At 37.5% G+C, this 26,376-nt stretch overlaps 1 protein-coding gene across 2 annotated transcripts in view; it reads right to left on the bottom strand.

Moving 5' to 3' along the window:
• Nucleotides 1–732: 732 nt before the first annotated feature.
• Nucleotides 733–26,376, bottom strand: part of LOC127653341 (tubulin gamma-1 chain) — a 30,228-nt gene continuing 4,584 nt past the window's right edge. The window contains exons 3-11 of one of the 2 annotated variants that reach the window (XM_052139995.1): nt 20,371–20,538; nt 16,586–16,654; nt 13,825–13,904; nt 13,365–13,491; nt 11,244–11,330; nt 9,087–9,236; nt 8,467–8,619; nt 7,683–7,844; nt 733–2,057 (exon numbers count right to left, since the gene is read on the bottom strand). In XM_052139995.1, coding sequence (XP_051995955.1) covers nt 1,860–2,057; nt 7,683–7,844; nt 8,467–8,619; nt 9,087–9,236; nt 11,244–11,330; nt 13,365–13,491; nt 13,825–13,904; nt 16,586–16,654; nt 20,371–20,538 — 1,194 coding nt within the window. In that variant the 3' untranslated portion in view covers nt 733–1,859. Of the gene's footprint in view, nt 2,058–7,682; nt 7,845–8,466; nt 8,620–9,086; nt 9,237–11,243; nt 11,331–13,364; nt 13,492–13,824; nt 13,905–15,204; nt 15,432–16,585; nt 16,655–20,370; nt 20,539–26,376 lie in introns of those variants that run through there. The other variant, XM_052139996.1, reaches the window with a different exon arrangement.

The raw sequence follows: 26,376 nt of genomic DNA, 5'->3' as shown, positions 1-26,376 counted from the left end.
ATAGCCCCTGTGATGGCAGCATTGGTTGTCACATGTTCTTGCGTTTTTTTTTTCTTCTTCTTGTCACTGTGCAGCTGCAGGCAGCTCTGCCCACTGTCATACTTGTAACAGAACTCAAATGACAACCTCTGATGTGTTGGACGGTTTGTACGCTTCACGGTACCTTATGTTACACGTGTAATAGTCGATTGCACTATTGTTTGTACAGCTAACTTAAATGTGCAATAATGAAAAAAGGTGCATAATGTGTGTAATAAAAAGCAGCACCATTACACCATCACTTGAGATTCAGGTATACTGTGTGGATGTGAAAATGTTAAATATTACAGAAATGTTCCCAAATATTTAACTGTTAAAAGGAATATTCTGGGTTCAATACAAGTTAAGCTCAATGAACAGCATTTGTGGCATAATGTTAATTTCCACAATTATTTCAACTCATCCGTCCTTTAAAAAAGCAAAAATAAAAATCAAGGTTACAGTGAGGAACATCCAATGGAAGTGAATGGGGCCAATTTTTGAGGGTTTAAATGCAAAAATTTGAAGCTTATAATTTTATAAAAGCACTTTTATTAATTCTTCTGTTAAAACTTATACTAAATTAAAACTTTTCGTATTTTAGGGTCTGTTGACTACATAGTCATGGCAAGGAAGTTAATGGCATTAAATAACAAATTATCAAGCCAAACTGCATTTATTTGTAAAGAACATGTAATTTTTATTAGTAATCCATACACTCTTACTGTAGTGAAACAAAAAAAATCCTCGTAGAAAAACATTTATTCAAATCTCATGAACTTCAAGTAAATGCATCAAGTCTGATGGCAATCTTTATACACAGTAAAACATTAATAATAACAACACTGAGAGAAAAAAAAAAAGGTGAAAAAAGCACTTTCAAAGAATTTTGGCATTAGAGTTTCACATGGAGAAAATATTTCTGGAGGTGCTACCACTCTCCAGTACGAAAAAAGAAAAAGTAACACTAGATGCATTGGCGTTGTGTACAATTGAGTCTGCCAGACTTTGAGGTAACATCACTAATTTGACTTGCTAAACAACATAACCACAAGAGGGTCATCTGATCGAAAAGATGTATTGAGGTACAGCATAACACTGACTTTGCTGATAATCTCAAAACTGTTAAAATAATCTTCTAGATTAATCCATGAAAATAGTTTTCAGAAAAGATGGGGTAAAAACCACACAATCATTGTCTAGCCCCTGAAAGCAAGTGCCTTTTGTCTAAAAGCAAGCATGCGTGAATGTAAGGGAGTATGATAGCATTCATAAGATACTTTTAATCTGTTCTTATCCAAGAGGCTCAATCTTTCACACTCCCTCCTACTGTTGCATTCATCTGAGACCACCCCATCTTATCCGTGTATACGTCTGACGTGTGAGGTCACGGAAGCTTGTGTGCAGACAACTGTGCATCGCCCTGATGTAGATTGATGTAGATTTTGTGCAGAGGAGTGCAGAGTGCAATACAAAAATAGACTAAGAAAGAGCCATAAATTCTATAATTAAAAGAAACAAAGAGAGAAAGAAAACTGGAGAAAGACTGAAAGTTCATTACAGCTCAGGATAGAGGCACCACATTATGAAGAACTCTTCTATAAGTCTGTAAAGAAATGAAGTCACATAATGCAGAGCTAAAAGATCTCTTCACCTACAATACTTGAGAAGGCTCTGGAGGATTTATGAAAATGAGTCTCTGGTTTTAAGAGGAGCATTTACTACTACTTCAATACTGCTATTTGCTACTGGAGTAATTCCATTATTTACAGGATACATTCAGAGCTTTTTGTTTGTGTAACTGGGGGATCAAGAGATTTAGGTAGTAACTGGAGGGGTTTTCACTGCTCTTGTGTACCCCAGGAAATGTAGTCGGGCCGTGTGGCAGCACTGTACTCGTCTACAAGCTGCTGAACCACCTCACGAGAGTTATCCAGCTCGTCAAAGTTCTCCTTGAATATGTCCTCCTTCCTGAACTGCTCGAGGAAGGCCTCCCTCTTCCTCAGCTTATCATACTGACGACAGGTTCGCTCAAACAACTGGGATTGAGGGAGAGAAGACAGATTAGATCATCCAATGTCTACCCAAATCTGAGGTACCCGTTTATGGTCAAAATTAAATGTTAAATTTGGTGTACTTTAATGGTAGATTTGGGTTCTGGTAGTACAACTCCAATTTACCTTAAATGGTGAAAGACCAAAATCTCTAAAACTGTCATTAATACTCTACAATAACATTTCAAATTAGCAATAACACAAGCACATGCAAGTAAACAAACTATCAAACGCTGATTGGCTCTTTTGTCTGAAAGGTGGGACTTCCATTCCTACAGCCGCCATATTGAGTGCTACAAGTTCTATTAATTATTCTATGCGTCGTCCATCTAGTCCCTCTTATATGGTCTAATGTGGATATTTATGTAACAGTTTAAATGTATACCTCGGTTTTAAAACAGTTAGTTTTCATATGTTAGTAACAGTCATGGCTATATTCACAATTCAGCATTGCCCCTCATGCTTTATTGCTTAATTAGAGGGTTGCCACAGAGTGAAAGATCGATCTTGGGATTTCAGAATCGTTATCATTGGAAAATCTATATTTTAAGTCAGGTTTTTAATTTTTGTAACTTTTCTTAAATCCAAATCAGTTCAATAAAGACGCTACATTTACACAGCATAATATAACCTTGACATGATAAAAAAAAAAAAGAAAAAAAAAAAAAAAAAGTAAAAATTGTGATTTTACATTCAACCATCACTCCATTTAAAAAGGTGACACACGTGTGTCACAAGTGCAGCACGCAGACTTGTCAGAGACACAACAGTTGAGATCCACTATGGGAGAAAACTTTGGGTGTGTTAAAGGGTTAGTTCACCCAAAAATATAAATCCACTCATCATTTACTCACACTCATGCCATCCCATATGTGTATGACTTTCTCCCGCACAACACAAATGAAGATTATCTCAGCTCTGTAGTTTCATACAATGCAAGTGAATTGTGACCAGACCGTTCAAGCTCCATAAATCACATAAAAGCAGCATAAAATGAACCCATAAGTCTCCAGTGGTTAAAAATGTCTTCAGAAGCGATATGCTAAGTGTGGGTAGGAAACAGATCATTATTTAAGTAATTTCTTACAATACATCTCCACTTTTTCACATTCTGAAAGTGAAGATTTATAGTAAAAATTGATTGAAATATTGATCTGTTTCTCCCCAACACTTCTAAAGACATATTTATTATGGATTCATTTTATGCTGCTTTAATGGAGCTTGAAAGGTCTGGTCACCATTCATTGCACTGAAAATACCAACACAGCTGAAAAATTATTCTAAAATCTTTGTGTTTAGCAGAAAAAAAGTCATAAACGTCTGGGATGGCATGAGTGAGTAAATGATTAGAACATTTTTCATTATTGGGTGAATAATTATTTTAAATGGCGATGAGGGTTCAGAACCTTTTAAAGACCTACGAGGCACCATAAATGTTTCTCAGTTATCCAGTTTGTAAGGTTTGTCGCAGATGTGTTGGCTCAGTCAGGACTTCAAACACTTTAAACCTTCAAAACCACCTCTGCGAGCATTATCACAGATCAAATCAGTAACTGAACAGTTAATCTGGGCAGTAATAACTGGATAATGTTGTTTTAGCTAAATTCAATTTAATAAATCTTAAAATAATAATTCAAAATGTATGTTTGAAAGTATGGCATACAATTATATTGCATTAGTGAATACACACCGATCAGCCACAACATTAAAACCACCTGCCTAATATTATGTAGGACCCCTTTGTGCCGTCAAAATACTCAAACCAGCCTGTCTGGCACATCATGCCACAGCTCAAATCACTGAGATCATATTTTTCCTCCCATTCTGATGGTTAATGTGAACATTAACTGAAGCTCCTGACCCGTATCTAAATGATTTTATGCACTGCTGCAACACGATTAGCTAATTAGATAAATCGCATGGATGTTTGTTGGTGCCAGATGGGCTGGTCTGAGTATTTCTGTCACTGCTGATCTCCTGGGATTTTCACACACAACAGTCTCTAGAGTTTACTCCGAATGGTGCCAAAAACAAGAAACATTTTGAAAAAAGCAACAGTTCTGCAGATGGAAACAGAATTATATTCTGAGATGCAGGTTGGTGCCGTTTTGGCAGCACGAGGGGGACCAACACAATATTAGGCAGGTGGATTCAATGTTGTGGCTGATCGTTGTACACTACATATTAAACTTCTAATATTATATACAATGCACCCTTAATACGATGGTATTTTTTGTGACTGAAATTCATAACGTAAAAATCTCATACCATTACACCCCTAATACTGCCAAAATATTTTTTAAGCAGTAAAGACATGGAGATATTGGGATGATGTTAGGGCTTACCACAGTGTTTCCTACAGAATTCAGCTCTTGCAGCGGGGGAAATGCTCTGCAACCCCTCCGCCAATGCGCTTTGGGGGAATACAATTTGTGATACTAAAAAATCTGAAATTTTACAACAATCACACCTAAATATCAAGCAGGTGCTACTTTTCTCACTGCTTACTTCTATTTTTAATCAGTTTTTTAAAAAAAAGAAGAAAACAAAAATAAAAAGTATATGGTCTACATTACGGCCCTACAATATGTTCTTGCCAGATAGCCTACCTTAAACAAATACCTTAACAGGTAGCTAAAGAGCAGTTCACCCAAAAATGAAACTTCTGTCATTGTTCATCAAGTCTGCATTAATTTGCCTCTTACATAGAACAACAAAGGAGAAGACAGGCAGTATGTCTCAAGTCACCATTCACAGTCACTGCATCTAACTTCATATGCAATAAAAGTGAATGGTAACTGAACTAACATTCTTCCGAACATCTCCTTTTAAGTTCAATGTAAGAAAGTAAGTTATACAGGTTTGCAACAATACAAAAAGGTATGTGATGACAGAATTTTCATTTTTTGGTGAAATATCACTTTTAGAGTTCAAGTCAATACTCAACAGTTACTTTAAAAATGTCAGTTTATCTTAAAATAAGATAAATTAAAAAAAAAAAAATCAAGTTTAATGTTGACAAAATGATTTTTAACAAATTAAATCGTTGAGAACCTTCCTTATATAATATGCATTTTAAAGGTAGACTGATAATATTTTCTTGTTATGTAGCCTATATTATTATAGTATTAATATAAGCTATTATTATTATTATTATTATTATGTATTAAAATTATCTGTTTAACTGTTTCCCTTCACCCTGCAGCTGAGCAGTTCTGGTTGCTTTTATTTATTTATTGCACTGCCTTTATTTGTGCTGTATTTTTATGATGGAGCACCACGATATGAATATCTGGCAATACTAGATCACCCCAACGTCATGCACTTGCAGTGTTCACAGCTTTGTTGATTATAAACCAGAGCAATATTTTTTTCCCCTCTCCCCCCAATTTGGCATGTCCAATTCCCCAATGCGCTCTAGGTCCTCGTGGTGGCGTAGTGACTTGGTGGCGGAGGACGAATCTAAGTTGCCTCGTGTCTGAGACCATCAATCCGTGCATCTTATGTGGCTTGTTGAGCTAGCGTGTGTGGAGGCTTCACGCTATTCTCCATGGCATCCAAGCACAACTCACTACATGCCCCACCGAGAGCGAGAACCACATTATAGCGACCACTAGGAGGTTACCCCAACATGTCTCTACACTCCCTAGCAACCGGGCCAATTTGTTTGCTTAGGAAGCCTAAATGGAGTCACTCAGCATGCCCTGGATTCAAACTTGCAACTCCAGGTGTGGTTTACTTGCTGAGCTACCCAGGCCCCAGGAGCGATAGTATTAACACATCGCTCAAATACAGAGAAAGAGAGGCGGTACAACAACATTCTCATGAACAGGTTTATAGATCTGTAACATTAATATGTGCTTAATCACTGCGTATGCTCACACTAAACTCAACATGTGTTTAATGAGCTGCCAAAAGCTACACATGAGAGGGAGAGAGAGAGAGATGCAGAAGAGCTGAATTATTTGTCCAGATTGTGGAATTACAGTTTGATACAAAGACAAGATTATAGATTTGATTTGATCATCTGTATGTATTGGTTTACCAGTTCTCAACTACATGTTAAAATGAATAAAATAGTGTTATGAACATGAAGCATGCAGGATTGATTACATTTGTGCACAACACCCGCATCCATGCCGAATTTCAGGCCCTCATAATAATTATTATAATAATAATAATAATGATTATTATAACTACATAAAGAAATTACAGAAATACATTAGGCCTACAATTGTATTGGAATAACGAATAATAATATTAATATAGTTATTATTATACCCAATTAATATTTCTCTAATAATTTAATAAACGCAGCATTGCTATGGGATCTAGTTAAACCCTCAAGATGATCTCCTCTCCTGCTACAAAAACCTGGTGTCATAGGGTTGTTTAAGATTTGTATAGGAACATGTAGTGAACAATGAAAGTGAAGTTGGCGCACTGTGAATATATCAGCGCACGTTACCACACTGAAACCAAGTAATTCTGTGCACAAGATGAAATTTGTGGAGTGGCACAGAGATTCACACGAGTATCACGTAGACTGTTTGATTAAATTTAGGGACGTCAATCGATTCAAATTTGTAATCGAATTAATTACATGAATTTACAAATATTTGCTGAGAAAGCCCCTCCTATAACAATAATTCAATATATAATAATGAAATAATGATACATCTTTAAACATTAAAAAGAAAAAATAATAATAATAATAACAACATATATATATATATATATATAAATAATATTCAGAAAATTCAAATGCATTACATTCCTGTAGCAGAAGAGTTAATCATTGATAAGACAATACAAAAAGTGGCTTTAGAATACAATGTATTGTTTACTACCATATTATTGATCATAAGTCAATCATTGGCATACAGTTCACAGCAATCCATTTCACAAGTGAATTTGTCAGTCAGTTGGAAATTTATTATGAGGGCTTGTTTAAGGTCCCGTCAATGTACACCTGCGTCAGACATGCTTGTGTAGGGTCTTGTGTGCGTTGCATCATAAACATAACATTTTTAGGTCACTTGTGTCAAGTTAAATATAGTTTAATACTTAGAACCCAACTTGAGATCCCTTAGTTCAGATTTGCGCTCAATCAAGTGTTTTGAACGCAAGAATGTTACGCATGTTTGTGTTGCTCTGTCTGCTGATGGGTTGATTTCTTCACTGTATAAACTGTGTGTTGCTCATACAGCTGAAGTTTCACTTACTGCCCTCTGGAGTAGACAGGTGGTACAACAAGCTTGCATTTCTCAGGAAGGAATCTTCCTTATTACGGTCCGGGGGCGATTAATTGCATTAATTGTTTTATCAAATTAAATCGCACTGAATTAACACGTTAAATCGACAGCACTAATTAAATTGCATCACAGCCCTTTGCAGTTTATATTCACATAAGGTCATCGAGTTTAGATCAGCAGGATAGTTCTCTACACAATGCAATATAAAGAAGTGTTGTTTTTACGTTATTTCATGGCACGTGCTAATATTATCTCATCATATTCAATTCAGACAAGCTCACAACTTGGGTATCTTCTTTTGCCAAGGCACTGGAGATTCAGAAGCGGTCGAGCGGTGCAGGAAACACTGGCTTACCGAAGAGATGCTGGTATGATTGGCCATCATAAGTCCACTGACACGGTGAGCTGATGGCAGATAGGGGGATCTGCGGGAGAGCGCCACCTGGATGCTAGCTGGTCCCCATGGGATGAAATTAGCCAACTTCCTCTCCCTGATCCTCTGCAGACTTTTATGCACCTACATGGAAACATACACCAATCAGCCACAACATTAAAACTACCTGCCTAATATTGTGTAGGTCCCCCTTGTGTCGCCAAATTAGTGCTAACCCACATCTCAGAATAGCAATCTGAGATGATATTCTTCTCACCACAATTGTTCAGAGTGTTTTTCTGAGTTACAGTAGACTTTGTCAGTTCAAACCAGTCTGGACATTCTCTGTTGACCTCTCTCATCTACAAGACATTTCCATCCACAGAACTGTCACTCACTGGATGATTTTTTTGTTTTTGGCACCATTCAGAATATATTCTAGAGACTTGTGTGTGAAAATCACAGGAGATCAGCAGTTACAGAAATACTCAAACCAGCCATCTGGCACCAACAATCATGCCACAGTAAAAATCTCTGAGATCAGATTTTCCCCCATTCTGATGGTTGATGTGAACATTAACTGAAGCTCCTGACCTGTATCTGCCTGATTTTATGCACGGCACGATTGGCTGATTAGATAAATCGCTAATGTTGTGGCTGATAGGTGTATAAAAATGAGGACAACATGCAGATACAGCTCAAAATGTGCTAGTCTCCAGTAGCAGGACTACTGATTACAGAACACATCCCTCTAACATGCACACACCTGTGTGGGGTCAACCTCTCCCTGGATAATGTTGAGAATGGCAATGTAGCAGTGATTGGTCTGCCGATCTCGGCCTGTGGACACCATGACATTCTTAGGCTGTAGGAGCCTCCTCATCACATCAAGAACTGTAGTCTTCCTCACACTGGCTACCTGAATAGGAGAGAGAAAGCATGATTATGCAGATCTAATATTGCCTGATATGGATGACATCCTCTTTTCTTTTTTTTTCTTTTTTTAGATAAAAAGGAAGTGTGCTGAACTACTGTAAGTAAAACGGTGAGCTACGAGTAGAATCTCTGAATTGTCATCTTGTACTTACATTAATTCCAACAAAATGTGAACGCAGCATTAGCTTAGCAACAAGCAATGTAAGATTATACTGGAATCAGTTGATTGAGTCTATTTATGTGGTGTGCATGGGTGACCATTAACAGAGTTGCTGCCCATCAAGAGCATTTCAAATCAGTAAAAACAAAAAAAAAAAAAAAAGTCTGCCTGCCTATGTAAAAGCAGAAAGCTAGACAGCTCACTAGATTCTGGAATGGAGTTAATATACATTCTACAAAAGATCTTTTAATTATTTCAACTCTTTCAGCAATGGACTTTGCACTACTCACCGACTGATCAGTGGTCAGTGGTGTGTATCCAGTCATGAGGAAGTGGAGGCGGGGAGTGGGAATGAGTGACGCAATCAAACCAATCAGATCATTGTTCATGTATCCAGGGTAACGGAGGGTTGTTGTGCTTGCTGACATTATGGTAGAAACCTGTTCAAAACAAGAAAAATTTAAGTATTGAACTAAGATCAACTAGTTATGACCAGTTTACATGGGATGGGTGACACTAACGGAAATGAATGAATGGAAAGATCAGATCAATGGCATATTATAATTTTACATTGAATGTTCTCAATTATTTGGGTGTGTTAATTGTACACCTCAAATGTATGTAAAACCAGTTGGTGTTTAGAAACACAATAGCCTGGACTAGTGAAACAGGTTTGGTGTAAGCATTTTTGGTCACACTTCACTGAAATACATGCACTGTATTGTTGAAGTTCATCATATGACCCATTTCAAATTATCACATCTATTAGAGGCAAGACAGTGATGGATGACAAAAGTGAACTATTTACCTTAGAGCAAGATGCTTTAAGAAATGGGTGTAAAGGAGGAACTCAAAGATGAGCACTACACCGCTGATTAGGAGTGTCACTGGTTATTCATTAATTGCTCATTAGTTGAGAGAGAATGTGACATGAAGGCATGTCAGGCTGGTAATTCCACGTGTTAAATTCTTGAACAGGTACATCCCTATTTCTTTCATCAATCTGATGTAGAACTGATAAGACTGAGCTGAGATACAGTGGCCCCAAGTAGTATTTGCACACTAACCAAGTTAGTTCTGAGAAAAGCCCTTGTATTATTTGTTTATGGATGAAAATTGGTTTGATATTTTGATTCTAATGCAATGATAATCAACATTTTAAAGTGTGAATTCAGTGTCTAAAACAGATAAAATTTATACTGCAGAAAATACAATAAGGCACTGATAGACTATCCAGCAGCCTTCTAAAATATTTTATTTGATTGGCTTAATCAGTCTTGCCGTCAAGTTTGCAAACAATTGTAGTTTTCTGAAAGCAGTCTCTCATTGGTTCCCTTTCCAAACAAACCATTTGCAGATTTGACAGTGCAGGTTAGTTTTCTGACAGTTTGAAGTTAGAGAATGCATTTGCTATCGCAGGACAGCCACCGTCGCCCAAACCTGATTAATATACAAGGAAGGACTCTACTGTCCCTTCATGAACCACACCAGGACAGTCCCGCTCTACTGCAAGACTGGGCTTCAAATTGACAAGAACTTGATGTTTTTTTCTGCCTTGCAATTTCATCTAAACAGATTTCTACATTAACTGTAATTGGGTACAAGTGTTAATGGCGTCACTGGGCTGACATTAGGGAACTAGTATAAGTGCTATGAAATATGTAAAAAAAAAAAAATAATAAAAAAATAAAAAAATAAATAAATATATATATATATATATATTTTTTTTTTTTTGCAGTGTCCTGATCCACACTGCAAACATACAGACAGTTTTGCATTAGATTCATTTCATTAGCTTTAAATTCTTGCCGTTTTATTTTGTCCTCCTTATACCCACAGTAAAAACATTTAGTTTATGCTGACTGATATCATAGTCAATTTAATAATGTTGGCATTTTAAAGTGAATTATATCTTAAATATCATACCATTCCTTCATGCTGCAGACCTTTGTATCTTATTTTACAGACATGAACTGGTATTTTGAGTTTGGATTAAAACCTCAGATTAGGAGAGTCTGATCTATGAAAAATACTGAGATCATAGAGCAAAATACACATATTATATACACATTACATTTATGCATTTGGCAGACGCTTTTTATCCAAAGTAACATACAGTGCACTTATTACAGGGACAATCCCCCCGGAGCAACCTGGAGTTAAGTGCCTTGCTCAAGAACACAATGGTGGTGGCTGTGGGGATCTTCTGATTAACAGTTGTGCTTTAGCCCACTACGCCACCACCACTCCACCGTCATTAAATATTTTAAGTATGAATTGTGCTCGTCTCCATAATGTATTTCATACACATCTTTGTCATGAACATACAACTCATATGCTTAAATTATACTGTAAAAATGTGATTCTGCTAGTCATTTACTGTGAAAGTTTATCAGTGTTGTGTCATAGAAGATATAGAAGATACAGGATGTCATTTAAAAACGTACCAGCTGGTTGATCTGAGAGAAGGAGGGGTTCTGAATGTGCAGCCGGTCTGTGGCGATCCTGTTCAAAGCAGTATTGTCCAAGACCACCTGAAAGAGAAATGGAGAGATAAAAGAAAATACATTTTTTCCTTTGCCTACATGTCAGAACTGTGTGCAATTATAACACTGTTTATTGAATTGGAATAATGTTATACTGTAGACTGTTACCAATAAAATTAAATTAACACATTTTTGTAGATCTGGGTATTAGCATCGGTTTCCCAATATCATTTTATTCAATTAGATTTGATTAAATGTCAATTAATTTGAGAATATTTCAGTTACAATAATCAACAGGCATGTTTCAATAAATACAGATTGCCTGAACTTTACACATCATAATGTGCATTGTGACTGAAAAATATTCTGGGATCTTCAATCAAGAATTGTTGCTTTGCATAAAGCTGGAAAGGGTTACAAAGTTATCTTGAAGAGCTTAGATATTCATCTGTCCACAGTTACACAAATAGTCTATAAATGGAGACTTTCCCTAGAAGTGGCCGTCCAGCCAAGATGACACAAAGGGCACACAGCAGAATGCTCAATAAGATAAAAAAAAAAAAAAGAACACTAGAGTGACAGCTAAAGACTTTAAGGAATCACTGAAACTGGTTAACATCTCCGTTAAGGAGTCTACTTTGCAGAAAACATTAAAAAGGTATGGTGTCCATGGCAGGACACCACGAAAGCTGCTGCATTCCAATAATAATAAAAATTTGATACATTTTGTGTGCCTGAAATTTGACAAAGACCACCTTGACTCTCCACAACGCTACTGGGAAAATGTTTTGTGGACTGATGAAACTAAGTTCGAATTGTTTGGGAAAAGCACAGCACCACATATGATGTAAAAAAGGCACCGCATTCCAACATGAAAACATCATACCAACGGTGACGTACAGTGGAGGGAGCGTCATGATTTCGGGCTGCTTAGGGGCATGGACCATTTGCCAGAGGGAAAAATGTATTCAAGTTTATCAAAATACTCTACAAGATAATGTGAGGGTGGCTGTGCCCCCTTATTTAGCATTTCGAGGGCATTTTTGTCAATTTCGATGGCATTTTTGCCGTAAACTCTAGAGCTTGTGTGCATCTGACAAATCAATCCCTTTTATCAAATGCTGCAACAAAACTGAGCTTTGAAATTACAAAGATTGACTTCAAAGTAGTACTAGAGCTGAAGAGAGAGAACATAAGTCTCTGTAAGAGTTAATCAAGTTAGTGTTAATTAAGTCTCAGTAAGAATTGGAGATAAATCTAACTCCGTTTTCTAGGAGGCAGAAAAGTAATTTCCCTCCATTAGCCTCTTCATCTTTTGTTCTGATCTCACTGACATTATTACACAACTCTAAGACAGGAATAAAGCAAGCAGACAGCTGCAAGAAACATAATATGCCTAAAACATTTCATACCCTTACCATTTGTAATTCCAACCACATTTGCTCCACTAATACGCAATTTACTCTGTACTACAGCTCTCAAAAACGATGATTTGCTACAGATTTGTATAATGTTAAGGTGATGTAATGCCTTACTTTTTTGCTGGAGTGATAAGAACAATCAACCCCTTCATAAATCAAACAAGGATATACAAACATGTGATAATTCTTCAGAGAGTCAACAAGATACGTTTGCTGATTAAACATCAGCTGATTGATATCATTCAGAAAGTAAAAATAGTGAGTGTTAAAACATACACTTTTTTTTTTCCAGATATACAGTTATGACAGTGCTCTCCATCTCCTGGAATGAACTCATGAACCGGAGATATTATTACTATGGAGGAAATCAAGGGAGAGAAGTGGATAATCATATAAGACTGTCTTTCTTTCCTTCATCTGCTGCCATTTGGGGAATGAAAGCAGGAGGAAGAAAGGAGGTCTGTTTGGAGAGGTGGATCATGTGCTGTGAGGAAATGTGCAGTTAGCCTTGCAGGCTGTGTATGAGAGGGGCTCCGTTTCAATAGAAACACATTAATTTTAGATCCACAACTCTAGTGTGTGTTTGCCAGTGTGTAACACCTTCTTTCAAATTCTAGGCCAGCTGTAAAGGTTAGCAGATAGTGTGTGCACTCATTCTCACCACACAGTCTGCATTCTGGGTCAGTCTCTTAAGAGTAAGGAGAGAATTATATGGCTGAACGACAACATCACTCATCTCATCCTGGTTAGGAAAGACAGAGTAGGTCTGAACCAGTTTTTTAGGATACCTAAATAAGACAGAGAAGAACAGAGTGGCTGATCGTTTAAAGCCCATGAACACAAGTTCCGTGGAACACTTGTTGCACATGCAAAGGTATTAAACACACCCCTAAAAAGATGTAATTACACCCAGTGATGGCAGCCTGCATCTCCTAATTACACTGACTGCCACCCAAATGCTTCATGACAGCAAGACTAGAAGGACAATGCAGAGGGTGTGGAAATACCCTCCAGGAGAGGGAGTGTGAACTGCAAAATTCAGTCAGAAAGAGGGTGATTTCAAAGTTTAATCTTATAACAGTGCATATTCTTTGTCCTTATTTGGGTGTGTGTTTTAGCACCTGTCATTCAGCCGTTCCAGTAGGTAGGAACCCAGACCAGATCCTGTTCCCCCAGCAATGGAGTGACAAAGCACAAACCCCTAAAAAGGCAAACACAGCACATAAAAACACAGTTTTGGGGCAACATTTGCTCAACTGGAGTTGATTTTTGTATAAAGAAACATCCATTAAAAACAAAACTAGAAGTGCCTAGATCAGAATAATATGAGATATCTCCATTGATAACAGATTAATCAACAACAACAATTCACTTAATTCATTACAGTGACATTTTTTGTCCCATATACAGGGCTCCAGACTAAAAAAAATGACATTGGCTCCTAAACTTAAACATTAAGGAGCCAAATGGCTGTTATTAGTTGCCAAATCACAGAATTGCTCAATTTAGATTGCCGTTCAGAAACAAGATATAGAGCTAAAGAAAAAACAGCTGATAACCCATTAATCTGGAGGTTTAATAAACATAGTTGATAAAATAAGTTTGCATTCCCTTTTGTCTCATAATAGTTCACACCCCTTTTATAAATATAAGAATATTTAATATAACAAATTAATTTAGTACTGCTCTTCAGAATCAACATTACAGATATTTACATAAAGTATAGTATGCACACAGTAGTGTGTTGTCTTCTTGAGTATCAATGAATGTTTGCACCTTGTGTAATAGTTGTGTACAAGTCCCTCAATACCTTTTTCACACTCCTGGTTTTGGAACACGGAAGTAAACTTATGCAGGGTAAACTTCGACAGCGGTTCATTGGGAGTGAATGGGAGACCACAGCAATTCTTATTTTCACTTTACCATTTGATCCAGGAACAAAAGAAAAAAATCCACTATTACATCTGAATGACTTTCCAGAAGAAAATAAAATGGAGAATGGCAGATTAAGACGGTAAAATATGAGAAGATGCCAAATTTACTGTCACTCTCTCAGCAGCTCCCCTCATATAAAAATGTTTGCTAGATTTACGCTGCTAAATAACATGGAAACGCGTCATCACAGTCTGTGAAAAAGGTCTATTGTCCGAAGAATCAAAAGCAAAAAAAAAAAAAAAAAAAAAAAGAAATGTCCTCTCACTTTCAACTGCTTTTATTTTCAGCAAACTTAAAATGTGTAAATATTTGTATGAACATAAAAAGATTCAACAACTAAGACATAAACTGAACAAGTTTCACAGACATGTGTCAAACAGAAATGGTAAAAATCTAAAGTAACAGTCAGTATCTGGTGTGGCCACAAGCTGCATTACTGCAGTGCATCTCCTCTTCATGGACTGCACCAGATTTGCCAGTTCTTGCTGTGAGATATTACCCCACTCTTCCACCATGGAACTTGCAAGTTCCCGGACATTTCTGGTGGGAATGACCCTAGCCCTCACCCTCCGATCCAACAAGTCCCAGATGTGCTCAATGGGATTGAGATCCGGGCTCTTCGCTGGCCATGGCAGAACACTGACATTCCTGTCTTGCAGGAAATCACACACAGAATGAGCAGTATGGCTGGTGGCATTGTCATGCTGGAGGGTCATGTCAGGATGAGGCTGCAGGAAGGATACCACATGAGGGAGGAGGATGTCTTCCCTGTAACGCACAGCATTGAGATTGCCTGCAATGACCAAACAAGCTCAGTCCGATGATGCGGTCTGGGCCCCCAATACAGTTTTGTAAAAACTATTTAGACTCTTTAGGATTTTGTTTTCTCTTCTTTTTTTGGAAATTCAAAAATTTGCAATGTGATTGAATATCGATATCGAATGATATGAAAAAGAATATCGTGATTATATTTTTTGCCATATCGCCCAGCCCTAATTATAGGCTGTTATAAAATAGTATGTTACAAAATGAACAAAAGGTTGAATAATCAAAATATAATGCACCATATTTTGTCATTATGTGAAGATTCACTGCCCAATTCTGAATGTGCACAACGCACGTCTGTCTGTTCTTATTTCAGGTTACCGTAGTAATCTTAGCACACAAGGTTTTTCTTATTTTATATCGGATATCTAACTTGGAAACTCGAGCAGAAATCTTCATTTATTTCGTCGAGATGCAGGTGTGCGTTACATTACGCAGGTCAGGGATGTTTATTCAGTGACAATCATTCACTTTTATTAAATAATATCCATTAACGAGTCAAAGTTCTTACATTAAATGATAATAAAGTGTGTTTAGCAAATGTTTTACAGAGACATGTTTTCAAAACACGGTTAATTACACTCTTTGTTTGGATTATTGTAATGATAGCATTGCAGCGTTGTATCTGTTTGTTTGCCATGAGAAGTCTCTCATAATCAATGTACCCCTCAAAGTCACAATTTAATCAATGTAAAAAAAATGTTTTAAAAAGCTCCCCCTTTGACACATTTGTGTTTTTCTGTCAGGTAATTGTCACTGGATTTCGAATAAAGTGAAAAGTCACATCATGTGTCATCACTATCGATCATCGTATTCATGATCGATCATTGCTTCCACGTCCGAGTACCCAAGTATTCATGCCCATCCCTACCCCAATGTTCAAGCCAAATCTACACCCTTGCATGGTTCTATGCATGTCAGCATCCTAAAAGTGTTTCTGACAGCAGGGATTACCAGTGAAAAAAAAAGAAAAGCACCACTGAAAACATCCATTTAACTTTAAGATACTTTTCACATTTTCCAATGTTTATCCCTGAACCACATTAAATGTTGCATGCTAAGCCACTTTAAGTGAAAAAAGACAGTGAGAGAAAGCACTCTACTGTGCAATGAGACTCATACCTCCAGACTGTCACTGCCATCTGCTTCTCTGTCAATGATGTCGAAAATGTCCTCATGGATTTTTTCCCCCTGAAACGAGCAGAGGCATTAGATGATGAGCCAGGAAAAAGTCATAACACATTTTTTCATTTAGATGACCTTTCGTGTGGCCTTAAAATGAGGTCATTCATGAAAAAGATGGGTTCAAAAATAAACAAATAATGGCTTTGAATGACATGGAGTAAATAAAGGTCGAATTTAAATTTTTGGGCAAATCCTCCCCTTAAAGTATAGTTCACCCAAAAATGAAAATTCTATAATTTACTCAACCTCATGACATTCCAAATGTGTATGTTATGTGGATGCCTTTCTTTCTTTGCAGAACACAAAGATATTTAGAAGAATATTTTAGCTCTGTAGGTCCATATAATACAAGTGTATGGTGGCCAGAACTTTGAAGCTCCAAAAGCACATACATGCACCTTAAAAGAAATCCATATGGCTCCAGAGGTTAAATCTACAAAGATCAGCCACAACATTAAAACCACCTGTCTAATATCGTGTAGGTCCTCATCCTACCATCAAAACGGCTCCGACCAGTCGAGGCATGGACTCTACAAGACCTCTGAACGTGTCCTGTTGTATCTGGGACCAAGACGTTAGCAGCAGAGGCAGGGCCTCCTTGGATCAGACTTATTGGTCCAGTACATCCCATAGATGCTCAATTGGATTGAGATCTTGGGAATTTGGAGGCCAACTCAACATCTTGAACACTTCATCATGTTTCTCAAAGCATTCCTGAACCATTTTTGCAGTGGGGCAGGGCGCATTATCCTGCTGAAAGAGACCACTGCCATCAGGGAATGCTGTTGCCATTACGGAGTGTACATGGTCTGCAACAATCTTTAGGTAGGTGGTACGTGTCAAAGTAACATCCACATGAATGCTAAGACCCAACGTTTCCCAGGAGAACATTGCCCAGAGCATCACACTGCCTCTGCTGGCCAGCCTTCTTCCCATAGTGAATCTTGCTGCCATCTCTTCCCCAGGTTAACGATGCACATGCACCCGGCCGACCACATGATCTAAAAGAAAACGTGATTCAACGTGATTCTTTCTATCATGGCCAGCATTAAGTTTTCCAGCAGTTTGTGCTACAGTAGCTCTTCTGTGGGATCGGACCAGACGGGTCAGCCTTGACTCTCCACACGCATCAGGATCATGGGCGCCAAAGGTTCATTGTCGCCAGTTCACCAGTTGTCCTTCCTTGGACCACTTTGGTAGGTATTAACCACTACATACTGGGAACACCTCACAAGACCTGCCGTTTTGGAGATGCTCTGACCAGTCATCTAGCCATCACAATTTGGACCTTGTTAAAGTCTTTCAGATCCTTACGCTTGCCCATTTTTCCTGCTTCAACACATGAAATTGACTGTTCACTTGCTGCCAAATATATCCCACCCCTTGACAGGTGTCATTGTAATGAGATAACTGATGTTATTCACTTCACCTGTCGATGGTTTTCATGTTGTGTTTGATCAGTGTATATCTTCAGAGGTCATAAGTTTGGGTGAGAAACAAATCAACATTTAAGTCCTTTTTTACTATCAATCTCCACATTCACTTTCAAATTCTTCTTTTGATTTTGGCAATTCACATTCTTTGTGCATATCGCCACCTACTGAGCAGGGAGGAGAATTTATAGTAAAAAAATTAAATGCTTTAAATATTGATCCGTTTCTCACCCACACCTATTATATTGCTTCTGAAGATATATATTTGAGCACTGGAGTCTTATGGATTAATTTATGCTGCCTTTAAGTGCTTTTTGGCGTTTCAAAATGTTGGTACCAAAATGTTTCAATTATGTTTGTTTCACAGTTTTAGGGTTGTTCAGAAAAAAGAAATATTACTGCCAAATCCAAAGAAAGAATATTCTATTTGGTAACATACACTTGCCCTAAAAATCATTGTTTTACAGTAACCATAGTTTAACTACGGTATTTGTAGTAAAATCATAGTAACCACAAAATTAACATGGTTTCTGTCATGTTTACAATATATAGTACAATCATGGTTACAATATGGAAAGTACAGCATTACTGTTTTAAAACCATGGTTAATTGTATCAAAACAATGATTTTTGCAAAGAAAACCAACTGTTGATGCGCTGATCTGTGCACGTGCATGGTGGCGCTCTCAGATCAGTTCACATGCACTATGAAATCAAAGTAATCAGGTTCAAGCATTCGTGCAATTCCAAACATTAGTAACAGTTACAAGTTATTATACAAATCTTCAAACGCAGCACACATTTACAGAAAAGGAGGGCTAACAGAATTTCATGAAATGCAGAACATTGTGTGACGATTTCCACCTTTGTTTAGCAGCGTAAATTCACAAAACGTTTTTTATTATAATTGTTTTAAATATTGAGAGTAGGTTTATAACATTATGCTTTGTGTTAAATTACCCTGGAATTAGTAAAAAAAAAAAAAACTAATTAGCACAGCTGCAAGGGGGATTCTATTACAGCTGCTGAGAGAGTGACAGTAAATTTGGCATTTTCTCCCATTTTACTGTCTTAATTCACTGCTATCCATTTTATTTTCTTCTGGAAAGTCATTCAAATGTAATAGTGGATTTTTCTTTTGTTCTTGGAGCAAATGGGTAAGTGAATATAAGATTTGCTGTGGTCTCCCATTCACTCCCATTAACCACTTTCGAAGTTTACCCTGGAAACGTTTACTTCGGCGTTCCAAAACCCGGAGTTTGAAAAAGGTCTATTGCCATTTCTGTGTCGAAATAAAAGCTCCTTGTTAAGTTGAAGTAAATACTGCTGCACTATCGGTGTCAAAATAAAAGCCCCCAGGTGAAGATGAAATAAACAAAACAGAAATATATTACTTTTGTACAACACAAATCTAATAATCAGAATAATAATGATAATTCAGCATTATATTATAATAATCAACCTGACATGTTCCGCAGTAATAATTTTGTATTATGCAAAGTTCAAATGGGGTTTCAAAAATAGGTCAGTGTAGTAGCTTTGCACAGTAAAAACATTTGAAGGTAAATAATGCTTTTTATTAAGCTACTATTTATCGTAATGTATGAAATATAAATACAAAGTGCATATCAATGAAAATTATTGAATTACTTTCTCTCTTGTGTTTATTGAATGAAAAACTACTTGGCTCCAATGGCTGTTTGGATGAAATGATGGTTCCTCTAATAAAACAAACAAACAAAAAACACTTGAGCCATTTTAGAGCAAATACATAATTATCGAGATACATTTTGAATATCGTCAATAGGCTGAAAAATATTGAGCCATATTGCTCAGGCCTATGTGAAACACAGGTGGAGTGTATCATCTATAGATCCATAAAGGTGCATTAGCGGAGTTGTAACTGTGCGTATCTATTTGATGCTTTATTTTCCTCACAAAACCTTGTGCTCCAGATGCGTCAATAAACTTGAGGTGAACAGCGGTGCCAATGCTTACCGAATCGTGGGTGGCAAACCGTACGGTTCATTATTTTACCGAGAACCATTACATCTCTTATTGTTACACACACACACACACACACACACACACACACCTAAAAACCTTGGTCTGGGGAAACAAAGTTAATGGACAAGTTATTTGTCAACTACCCTTGAGTGAAACCACAAAGATGCGCAAAGATCCCCCACATTAACACATACTATGAGGGGTAAACAACTCCAGAGGTCTTCTAATGAAAACAACTGTGCTCCCTCATGTGGCAGAAATGAACTAGTATCACTCAGTGTACCTGAGAGAATCCACTGGCCCAATTGTTACCAGCTCCACCACCATGCTCAGACAGATAGATGTTTTCTGGGTTGTAAAGGTTGGCGTAGGGGGAGTTTAGGATGGTGTGGATAACTCGAGGCTCCAGGTCCAACAGCACAGCACGAGGGATGTAGTGCTCATCATCTGCCTGCAAGGGGCGACACAAGAAGGAAAAGAACCATAGAAATTACCAGTCTAGCCAAGATGTGTATGATTACAAGTGTACTCGTTAGTCAAACATTTCAAGACCATGAGAAAGAATCCATGAGTACTATTGTTCAAGTTCATGCAAGATCACAAGGGTGATGCAACTATTGCCATCATAAATCCCACATTACCAATAATACAGAGCAACTTATTACACAGTGACCCAAACCATCCATTCACATCAAAAGAGAGGTGTAAAACTAATTTAAAAATAAATATAAATAGTCTCTTTTGAAAACACTGAAGGTTCTCTAAAATAGCTCATTTTGGTTTTAATTTGGAATGGCTCTTTTGGCAAGAAAAGTGGAACTAAAAGCCATGCCATTATTTCAATTCATCCACATAATAATCAATCCTAAAAAGGACCCACATAATGGCTGCATAGGAATAATGAAGTTACGACAGTTGCAAACATTGGAATTAGGCTCCCCCTGGTGGTAAATTATATGAACTCTTCAGTAGTTGTGCACACCATTAATAAATGGCACAGTGGTCATTGCTTTCACACCACAACTTATTGTGAAACCAAAGGTTGTTCACATGACATTTTAAAATGTAACCCATATCAGATACTGGCCTGAACACCTGCTGATGCTGCTAAACTGACCCGTATTCAATAACACTCCCTGAGCATGTGAATAATAAACTGTGTCATAGTCATTATTATAATATGAATAATGAATTCATCTGCACTTAAAAACTTTATAATTAGCTATTTTTTTAGTGGATATGAAATTTAATGCCTAAATATATAATGTCAGCGAGTGATGGAGAATAACCGGCTTGATGGATGAAGTATTTTTAAATAAAATAATTTGCCTTTGTATTGTACAATTTAATTATCATGGAATCTCAATATTACTTAGTGATAGTTAACCAAAAAATGAAAATTCTCTGATGATTTACTCACCCTCATGCCATCTCAGATGTGTATGACTTTCTTTCTTCTGCTAAACACAGTTTTTTTTGTGTTTTTTTTTTTGTAGGTCCATATGTGCATGGTGACCAACATTTTGTAGGTCCAAAAAGCAGCATAAAAGTAACCCATAAGACTCCAGTGGTAAAATACATATCTTCAGAAATGATACGATGGGTTTGGGTGAGAAACAGATCAATATTTAAGTCCTTTGTTTACTTTAAATTCTCCTCCCTGCCCAGTAGATGCCAATATGCATGAATAATGCAAATCACCAAAAACAAAAGAAGAATGTGAAAGTGAAGATTTATGGTGGGCGAACTCCAATCGAAATTGATCATTCCTATGCCCTACTCGCTACAAAGGACAGAGTTTTGACGTGGACACTCTAAAAGGAGCATGGCATTACAGTTTGAATTTACTCTTCATTAAAAAATCTTGTGAGAGTGCCCTTTGTGAAAATGTCTTCCTTTATTTAGTTTGGAACGGCCCTTCGAGTGACATCCACTTCCTGATTCTCACCCACACTTATCATATTGCTTCTGAATACATAGATTTAACCACTGGAACAGTATGGATTACTTTTATGCTGCCTTTGTGTGTTTTTTGGCATTGCATTGTGAGGTCCTACCGAGCGGAGATATCCGAGATGTAGAGTGAGTAAATGAGGAGAGAAATTTAATTTTTTGGGGGAACTATCCCTTTAAAAGCAAAACACAACACAAAATAGAAAGACAATGAGCGCTGTAACAAATCTGTCACTGTATCTTTTCATCAACATATTTTACTACGTGTAGTCCAAACCAATTGCAATTTTCTTTACTTAAAATAGAAATGAAAGCATTATCTAGAAAAGACATGACTTGTAATTAAAAGATTTAACAATAACACGTCTATATATGTTGAAATCAAGTGCACAAATGATGTTGAGTTAGATCGATTAAATTAAATCTGACCTGGCTATTCACACTGATGACACATTGAAAATATTCTGATACATATCTGATTTATTTCCACATATGAAAGTGGCCCAGATCAGATTTGAAAATGTCCTTTATCTCAGTCCGCGTGTCATCACATCTGGCTCCGAATAGTAGCATATGTGAAGTCACCAAGTGGTGTCATAACTTGTTCAGCTTCATAATGTCAGAAGCTAATATTTTGAGGCACACACGCTGTGGTCTCTCTTCATTACACACCATTGTACTGGTGAAGCAGAGGGTGAGATATGCCTCGTCATGTTATCTTGTCTTTGCTTTGGTAGTTTTGACGTTTGATGTAGAATCATCGTCTGCTTTACCTTTACCTGCCAGTCCTTTCACACACTTGTCCATGCTTAGTGCAGAACCATGCATCATTTATATTTAGTCTTGCCGCGGCCCCTTTTTTATAACTCCGGGCCTCGCCTAGGGGGCGCGCCCTCCAGTTTGGGAACCACGGCTATGGAAGATTGCAACTTGGATGCACTTGGCAGTAAAAAATAAAAAATAAAAAAAAAAAATCAGCCGTTTAATTGTTTCTTTGGAGTAACACAGCACTTCACCATATGTGTCATCTAGTACATTAATGTGTAATAGTATCAGAACGAGGCGATTATCAGCGCAAATTTTTCCCAGTTATTGAGGAGCTGGGTGCAGTTCAGCTCACTCCAAGAAGGATTACTCAAGTCCAAAGAGACAGCAGTTAGGTGTTTTAATGCCGTGTTTTAACTATTGCAGCATGCTGATCTCCCATTCGTGAATATAATATACAGTTGTAGACTCTTTATGTTTTGTTTACACTGCATATGGACGCTTCAATCATCGTAATCAAACCACAAGGATATAACTCCACGTTTACAATTATTTAACCAGTGAATTTCTGTAATCAGACACTGGGATGGAAATATATATTTTTTTATTTAAACATTTTTAAATTATCTGTAACGCAGTTCAATGGAAACGAGGAGGCGAGAACCGGCTTGTCGACATAAATTATATTTTAATGATGAACTTAAAAAGACACAAACACACACATGACAGACATGTCCGTAAACGATCTCTCTCTCCCACACCACCGCCCGCAATCTGCCTTTATACACACCCGGTCCCTTATCAGGCTAATTAAGCCTCCGAGAGGGATAATCACGACCCGGCCCCACCCTCCGCCCTGCCACAAGATCTTATATCAATACATAGAGAAATGTAAATGTACTCTTGTTTGTATTATATTCTTGCATTCCTCTAATAAAAAAAAATAAAAAAAACATATACTATGTGAAGTGTTCCCTGCTTACATACATCCAGTTTAAAATAATAAAACAACCCAACATCGTTTTTCTTTACTTTCTTATCAGGAGTAATGATTGTAAGGCGAGGTAGGTCTGTTTAGATTAAGTATTTGAGATTAATTGTACATAAAATAGGCCATGATAACTGTGGGCACTGCCACTGAAACAGGCAGCAGCGGAAGTTGTTTTACGTGTAAGGGGGTCCACCTATTGGTCCAATGGCGGCTTCCAACAGCGTGGATGAAGGTCTCCTGCGTGCTCGGTCTTATCATGCGCGTTCAGTTTAAGTTATTTAATTCCAACTACATAATTATATTATTCATTTTAAGATCCTGGTTTATTTTATCTGACTCCAATTATGAAAGTTTCTAAGGATATATTAATGTTATAATCTTCATTATTATTATTGAATTTGATTTTACATTGAATCATCATATTTAACTCCATTTTATATTGTGCTCATTCATTCGGATTCCTGTCGCTTAGAGAGTCTCGCACCGGCCGTGAACACAGATCTCACGGTCACAAATATGCCAGTTTTGGTCATTAAAACAGTAATTGACTAAATACTAATTTGATGGCTGCTCCTGCTTGCCCTCTTATCTACAAGTACTTTGTTTACTATCTAAGGGGACTAAACACTTAGAGTAACATTTCTACCCAGAGGTCATGACCACTACATTTACAAAGATAGACCAACATACCCAAGTTAAAGTAGTTTTATATGATCATGCCATAGTTTCCTATGTACACTTAGCTAGAAAATATTACAATAACCAGGGGTTTAGACTTCACCCTATTTAGGCTTGGTCGACACTAAACGGAAATTCCCTATCGAGCCTTTACACACCAAGTACACTAGAAATAATGCCAATAAGTTAGTGGAACCTCTATAGTCTCAGTCGGTGTGCCCCATGCTCCACTCAAAACCGGCTTTAGTCCGCTGCTAACCTGGTCGAAGATTTGCGGAAACAAGGACTTAACGTAATCTACTAAAGACAATAGTTTCAGAGTAAATCAGAATAAACTCAAATGTAAAAATGTATTGACCAGGTAACATAATAAATTAATCAATTCCAATTAGACAGTGATAAGTCAAATTTAGACATTTTATCAAAATCTAAGAAATTCAAATTGCCATTACCTGATATAAACTACTGGTCGTCTGACTACAGAGAACCATGAACAATGTGTCACAACTCCTTAGATACCCAAACCATGATCAAAGGGAATTTTGGGAGTGGTTAGGTTTGGATGTCCTGGGGACATACCTCATTAACATACAGGCATACAGAATGGGGACAGACCTCCAGCATTTGTCAAAAGACCTTATAACTTTGTTACCAATAGAAAGAGACCATATACCAGTCACACAGACATTTTAAATGATATGCCTGGTCACATTATTTGTAGTCATGATATTTTGATGCATGTGGATCTTAGGTGAGTTTGAAGTGATTCTGAGCTGAAGGGGAAGGAGGAGTAGAGGGGGGCAGATGTTTGTGAGATTTAGGAGAATAGGCCAAAATTGGCCTGAGGTGAGATAGAGGTCAGATGTGAGATTTGTGTTTTATTGTCCTTGCTCAGTAGGATGTGTTGACTCCGGTGAAAATGTTCTTCTGTGTGAGAGTTTTTATGACTTGGTTCTCGCAGAGTTCTTTGACTTTTACGACATCTTGATGTCAGCCTTACATACACTACTAAGGGAAGCTTCTGCTTTGCAAACTCGGAAGTGCGATAAAAGGCCTATTAACAGATCTCTGACACGTGTGTGAAAAATCAGATTTGGGACATATTCAGCTGAGGTTTGAAAGTAGCCTATGAATGTGTTGGCTTTTACAATGCCTTAAAAGCTCTGTAATTTGTATACCTGAATAAAATAGACAAATTCTTGATACAGTGCATCCGGAAAGTATTCACAGCGCTTCACTTTTTCCACATGTTTTTTTTTTTTTTTGGAAACAAACAAAACACATTGGCCAGGTAGAGAGCGGGGCCTGGTTTCCTCCAGACATGATGCTTGCCATTCAGGCCAAAGAGTTCAATCTTTGTTTCATCAGCCCAGAGAATTTTGTTTCTCATGGTCCGAGAGTCCTTCAGGTGCCTTTTGGCAAACTCCAGGTGGGCTGTCATGTGCCTTTTACTGAGGAGTGGCTTCCATCTGGCCACTCTACCATACAGGTATGATTGGTGGAGTGCTGCAGAGATGGTTGTTCTTCTGGAAGGTTCTCCTCTCTCCACAAAGAAACGCTGGAGCTCTAGAAAAGTCCTGGTGGATCCAAACTTCTTCCATTTACGGATGATTGAGAGTCTGTGCTCATTGGGACCTTCAATGCCGCAGACATTTTTCTGTACCCTTTCCCAGATCTGTGCCTCGATACAATCCTGTCTCGGAGGTCTACAGACAATTCCTTGGACTTCATGGCTCGGTTTGTGCTCTGACATGCACTGTTAACTGTGGTACCTTATATAGTCAGGTGTGTGCCTTCCCAAATCATGTCCAATCAACTGAATTTACCACAGGTGACTCCAATCAAGTTGTAGAAAAATCTCAAGGATGATCAGTGAAAACAGAATTCACCAGAGCTCAATTT

Source organism: Xyrauchen texanus, chromosome 12 (genome assembly GCF_025860055.1).
Source record: "Xyrauchen texanus isolate HMW12.3.18 chromosome 12, RBS_HiC_50CHRs, whole genome shotgun sequence".
In the NCBI taxonomy this organism is placed as follows: Eukaryota; Metazoa; Chordata; class Actinopteri; order Cypriniformes; family Catostomidae; genus Xyrauchen; species Xyrauchen texanus.
The sequence above is the reverse complement of the archived record's forward strand: the minus strand, read 5'-3'. Positions and strand labels throughout refer to the sequence as shown.